This window comes from Cyclopterus lumpus, chromosome 5, assembly GCF_009769545.1.
Source record: "Cyclopterus lumpus isolate fCycLum1 chromosome 5, fCycLum1.pri, whole genome shotgun sequence".
Taxonomy (NCBI): Eukaryota; Metazoa; Chordata; class Actinopteri; order Perciformes; family Cyclopteridae; genus Cyclopterus; species Cyclopterus lumpus.
The window spans coordinates 15,976,984-15,982,983 of NC_046970.1; the positions used below are offsets into that span (position 1 = coordinate 15,976,984).

The 6,000-nt window shown below is 39.2% G+C and overlaps 1 protein-coding gene across 2 annotated transcripts in view; it reads left to right on the plus strand.

The window, feature by feature from the left end:
* LOC117730512 (SLIT-ROBO Rho GTPase-activating protein 3-like) overlaps positions 1–5,210 on the plus strand; it is a 30,724-nt gene extending 25,514 nt beyond the window's left edge. For both annotated transcript variants that reach the window (XM_034532250.1, XM_034532249.1), the window contains exons 18-22: positions 741–814; positions 919–1,099; positions 1,265–1,405; positions 1,564–1,879; positions 2,481–5,210. In XM_034532250.1, coding sequence (XP_034388141.1) covers positions 741–814; positions 919–1,099; positions 1,265–1,405; positions 1,564–1,879; positions 2,481–2,942 — 1,174 coding nt within the window. In that variant the 3' untranslated portion in view covers positions 2,943–5,210. The remainder of the gene's footprint in view (positions 1–740; positions 815–918; positions 1,100–1,264; positions 1,406–1,563; positions 1,880–2,480) is intronic.
* The last annotated feature ends 790 nt before the right edge of the window (positions 5,211–6,000 follow it).

Below are 6,000 nucleotides of genomic sequence, written 5' to 3' on the forward strand. Positions count from 1 at the left end.
CAGTTTGACATAATTACTTTTTCTACTTTTTCCATTCCATTATCCGAACCGCTTATCCTTGTTCCCCTTAATTTATGTTTGTATTGGGTTTTTTTATTGCTCTTTTGTGATGATTTTAAACAATATTAAAGTGTCTTTGAGTAATATGAAAAGCGCTATATAAATAAAATGTATTATTATTTATTTATTTATTAGGCAGCATGTTTGATTCTATACAATTTGCACAGTCCTCAATGGTGAAATGTATATTGATTATGTGGAAAGTGCTTCTGGTCAGAGAGTAAAACTGAGCTGCTACTTTAATCACTGCTGACATAAACCCAAGACAGGATGTAGGTGTATTGTCTAATACATAGTCCTGTTTACTATAGTTTATTCTATTGCGTGTCTTGTTTGTTGGACACAATTAAGCAGCATGTTATTATATGTTTGTTAGCTATATGTTTGAGGAAACAATAACCATTTTATAACCATAACCATATTCATAACTTTTAGGTATTTAGTTTGGGTCTTACAAAGATGTATGCTACCGTGCATGTATTATTTGGATGCATAATATAGTTGTGAAGCTCACATTTCGTTTTTTTTGTTTTAACATTTGAGAAAATAAATGAATGGATCAACAACTGAAAAACACCCAACACCATAGTGCATCAGAATTGTTATTTGCCTTTCTCTTAAATAAACATAAATATAAAATATGGTTTTGGGAACGTCTCTCTCCCTATTTCTCCATTCAGTGAAAGCCCCCACAGTGAGCCAGGAACTCTTGATGAGGTAGACAATGGCACCGGACCCAACACTAGCGATGAAGGTGAGGCTCCAAACACAGTCCGTCCACTGCAAAGACTGCAGCCGCACCTGTCAGAGTTGTAAAAACGCCATCCCATTTATTTGTGTGTATTCTCTGTATTGCAGAGTTGGAGCAGATCGAGGCCATTGCAAAGTTTGACTATGTGGGCCGAAGTCCGAGAGAGCTTTCCTTCAAGAAGGGAGCATCTCTGCTTCTCTACCTGCGAGCTTCTGAGGACTGGTGGGAGGGCCGACATAACGGTGTGGATGGGCTGATTCCACATCAGTACATTGTGGTACAAGACATGTGAGTCTTGTTTTTGTGGCACAAATATAATTGTTATGGATTCTTATGTGCTGTTTGAGTGATTACACGTCCATGTGCAATCTCTCAAATTAAAAGCCAATATTAACATTTCCCGAGGGCAGAAGCCATTAATCAAGATCAATCTCTTCTGTCTACCCGTATCAGGGATGATGCATTCTCGGATAGCAGGACTGATAGTGTGGCCAGCAGTGGACCCCATCACGATGAAAGAGCGTCGTCCAGAAACGACCGCCGATCTCCATGTGAACACACACCTGAACGCCAATTTGGAGCAGCACTGGGAAGGTAGAGATACACGTCTGTGAATACATAATGTAGATAGAAGTAGTATTTGCTTTTTTTTTATGAACCAAAAGAAAAATTCAGCATTTTAATTTCCTGTGCAAAGTATTCTGAGTCAAGAGATTCACACTGATAAAGTATCAAATTGTGATTTTTCTTAGGGTGAGGGTGCGATCAGATGGAGCTGTAGGTCCGCGCCACAGGAACGGCGCCGACAGTCACAGCCCCACCAGAGCTGCAGACCAGCCCCCTCGGGTTATGCCTCGGCCCTGCAGCCCACACAAAGTAGCAGTTAGCAGGGGCCCAGCAGACAGTCCGGAGAAACGGCGTCTCGCTGCATTTGGCAGTGCTGGCTGCATCAACCACTCCGACAGAAGGGCCTTCGTGGAAAGCCACTCTCAGCGATCTTCACCCAGCACAACTCGGCACGCAAGTTTAGGAGATCACAAAACTCTTGAGGCTGAAGCACTTGCTGAGGTGAGTGTTTAAACTGGAATATACTCTCAATAGTATTTGTCATCATATTTATACACTAACCCTACCCTAATTGTGATTGATAGACACCTTATACTTTCCTAGATCAGTATTGTATGCAGATCTTCAATTGAAAAGAACACTGTCCTTTACTGCCTTATTTAGCCTATTTCATATTTGATTCATATCGAATTCTAGCAACTTTTTAAGAGGATATTGATTGTAAATATAATAGAGATTAGATGATTTCTGAAAACCTGCAGAGGAGGCGACGTGCAGTGTTTTTTGTTTTGTTTTGCCTCACACCCATCAGAGGGTTGGACAGTCAGACTGTATGTAGCTTAAGAGGCAAAGCCTTGGGCAGAGCCAGGATGCTCATCACTTTCCGCTGCTCCCTAACATTACTGCTCTTTGTCTATCTAAATCGGTCTAAAGCGCTTTACAGTTTGGATTCTGGGGGTGGGACAGTAATAGGAAACTATTTAGAAAAGTTACAGTGCGTACATCAAACTGGAACTTTAAAAATGCGGGGACATGTCTCCCTCATCATGGTTTTAGTTACTTGTTGCCTGATTGTTTAATTTATTATTTTCCTTCTTCTCAGGACATAGAGAAAACAATGAATACAGCTCTCCATGAGTTGCGTGAGCTGGAGCGACAGAATGTAGCGAAACATACCCCTGATGTTGTGTTGGACACATTGGAACCCCTCAAACACCCCAGTGGAGCCCAGGATCCACCTGGCAGCCCTCTCCACACCATGGTGATCAGGGATCCAGATGCAGCCCAGCGACGTAGCAGCAGCAGCTCCTCCGAGACTATGAGCACTTTTAAACCTGCTATATCAGCACGTAGACCGAATGCACCGCTAAGGCCCCCGCCTGTCAGACCTGTCCGGCCTGCTCCTGTGATTGGACAGGGCCAGGGACCACACCGCTCCAGCAGCTCTAGCTCCTCTGGTCTTGGCAGCCCAGGCATCACACCCACCGACAGGGTCTTTCCCAAACCACCTTCCCCATCACCATCCACCTCCTCCTCATCCTCAGACAAACAAGGTAACATGTAGCTCCAGTCAGTTACAAGTCAAGAGGTTGAAGAACACTGTGGATGTTGATTGTCTGATTGTGATTACCATCATGCCCCTGCACCTCTTTTTGACCACAAAACAAACATTGACACCTGGTCTGTATAATCTTCTGAGGTGTAGGATGGCTACTTCTGGTTTCTGACAACTTTGCTCCCGCACATTAACTTGTTGGTGAACAAGTATATGTACTGCATTACAATATTACACAGAAATAGCATATACATCTACTAGAATAATTTTATAGAATGTTAACGTGCTAAACAGCCATGCTGTATAAAAAAGGGATGCACTGGAAGATGCTTCTGTTTACTGAAATATGAAAATCTAATTTTATGAGGTAATAAAAATACTGTGAGCTTGGATTATGTCTGGTTTTATGTTCCATTATAAGGGGACACTTATGGTGATATTACACCACTAATTATCTAGACATTCAGTCTGTGCTGCTGGTTGATGTTGTCTATTAAAACTACTAAACTCCACTTTCCTTAGAGAGCCTGTCACAGTGCCAATATATACCAACCAGCAAGAATAAGGTTTTTAGTAACTGGCAGATACGGTGGCTGTGTCTAAGATCACTGTCCATTTACTATGATAAGCACTATATTAACTGACCCACATTATATTTCAGCATCTAAATTCTGCGTGGTAAATTTACATTAAAATATTGAATAATGGAATGAAAGAAATGTGTGTGCTGTGCATGGCATGTTAAGTCTTTTCTTCCAACAATCCCACAATGCAATGCATCACTTTTTATCAATGAAAGGATGAAAATTAGAGTTTTACACTACACCTGTTAGTGATAACGCAAACTGATGCTGATTCATAAATCTGGGACATATTTATTGTTAATTACAGAGTAAACTGTTCTGTTTCATGGGGAGATGTGAGCGAGCATGATTTTAGACACAGCCATGAATGATTAGTAAAACCGGGGTAGTTAAAGTTCTTCTAATGACCAGTAAATGCTGGCTGCGAGGAAATTCCGTCCTTATTAGAGCCATTATTTTTTATTAAATGGGAATCGAAGTATACAAAAACAAACTGTGTCAGGCGGCAGTGCTTGCTACACCCCAACACCAATCCAACCTCTGGATACTGGGTACAAAAGTCTAAATGCAACTATGACTGGGATTTAATTTTTCTCCAAAATAATTTTTATAGTTTCATAATTTAGTACTACATTATACAAAAGAATGACACATACAATAACGGCTTTAAACTAAATTAAAATATCTTCCAACTTTTCTCTTGAAATGCTTAATTATTCTTTTATTCCACAAGACCGTTCCGAAGAAACCGTTCCAGTAAAACTTACTAAGCAGCAACTTACTTTGTCATCAGAACAAGTGGTGCTGCAGCAGTCTGGTCACGTTGGGACCAGACTGCAGCATGGGCAGTGGTGTCATCACGAGCCAATAGCCTGGCGGACCAGGTTAACTGGTAGCAGTCCAGCAGCACAATCATAAACAACCTGAGACTCGGCAGTGGACCAGGACTGATACAAGCTCTTTCTGACTGATATTTGATAACAAATGATGCATGCAAAGTGTTCCAAAATGTACTTTTTAGAAGAAAAATATTTAACTTATTTCAGCCCAAACTATATTTTTGATTTATCTCAGAAGAGGTCAGTGGGCGACAGAAGTAGACCAGGCTGCAGGGCTCCACAGTTACACATAAAACATTGACAACTTTTGTGGACTTTATAGACATGCCGTCCTTATAACTAATACACAGAAATACAGAATACAATCAGAAACATGTTCTTATGAAAATAGTAATTTCTACATAAAAAGATTAGATGTGTTACCTCAATGAACAAGGGTCATGTTCCCCTACAAGTCAAGTGAATAATGCACTTAGAATCACTGCAGGGAACTGTGCTGCATTTGTAGGTTATGTGTGTTCATTTGGATGACGCTGTACTAGAAACATGATATAGCACATCAATATCATTGAAGCTTACATAATGTCTAAATTGCATTTGGTCAGTTCAGGCTGTGTGGGTGTTTAGATGAATTTGTTTACTGTTGATGTTTTTTGTCTGTCTTAAAAGGATAATCAATATATCTTAAACTGTAAAAGGTACATTGGATTGAATATATACATACTGTTAAAGGATACGTGTATAAATAACATTGTATGATAGGAACAGGATATATTATCATGTCTAGTCTGTAGATTTTTGTTACTCTTATCCTTGCACAAACATTAACAAAACAATAAATCAGTGAAACCTTACAGAAACTTCTTGTTTTATTGTCTTGTGACGGTCAATAAAAAGGGTTTAATGGAGATGGCTGAAGAAGAACATTGACCAGTGATAGTTATGGTGCATCATATCCATAGTCCTTGTTATACTGAACAGCACAACTCATTCATACATGCACTGACTAGAGTGGTTTTGCATTGCCATCTACTGGTCAGTGAAGCACAATTTTTAAAAAAGGGCACATTTTTGTCAAGAAACTACGCACAATTCACACAACCAAACATAACAGGAAAACACCTCAGATATTGTGCAAAATGAACTGATCTATTAACTAATTTATAAAACCCAATTACACATGGTTCATACAATCTGGATCTTTTGGAACCAATTACACTGCTGTGCTCAATCTAAAACACCTTTAACATTTCTACTTTTCTAATATCTTATTCTCGGTTATATATTTTGCAGATACATTGTTCGAGTAAAGTACTTGAATATATTGACAAGTATATTGACTGATAAAAATATGTATTTCTCTCCACAGCTTAAAATCTATCAATACAACCATGCATTTCCAATTGATGCATTTTGCACTGAAAATCCGAACAAAACATATTATATATAAAAGATAGTGCATAAACACAGCAACAGCATTTGTGTATCTAAAAAGAAGGATGAATTGCATTTTTAATTTCTTTACTAATGCTAATGCACTTTTCTGAACAGGCCTCTCGCTGCCATGTTGACTTAAATGTTGTTGTACTCACATTTTGTCTTTTTATAGTGTGCACATCCTGATTGATGAGTTGACAATTAAGC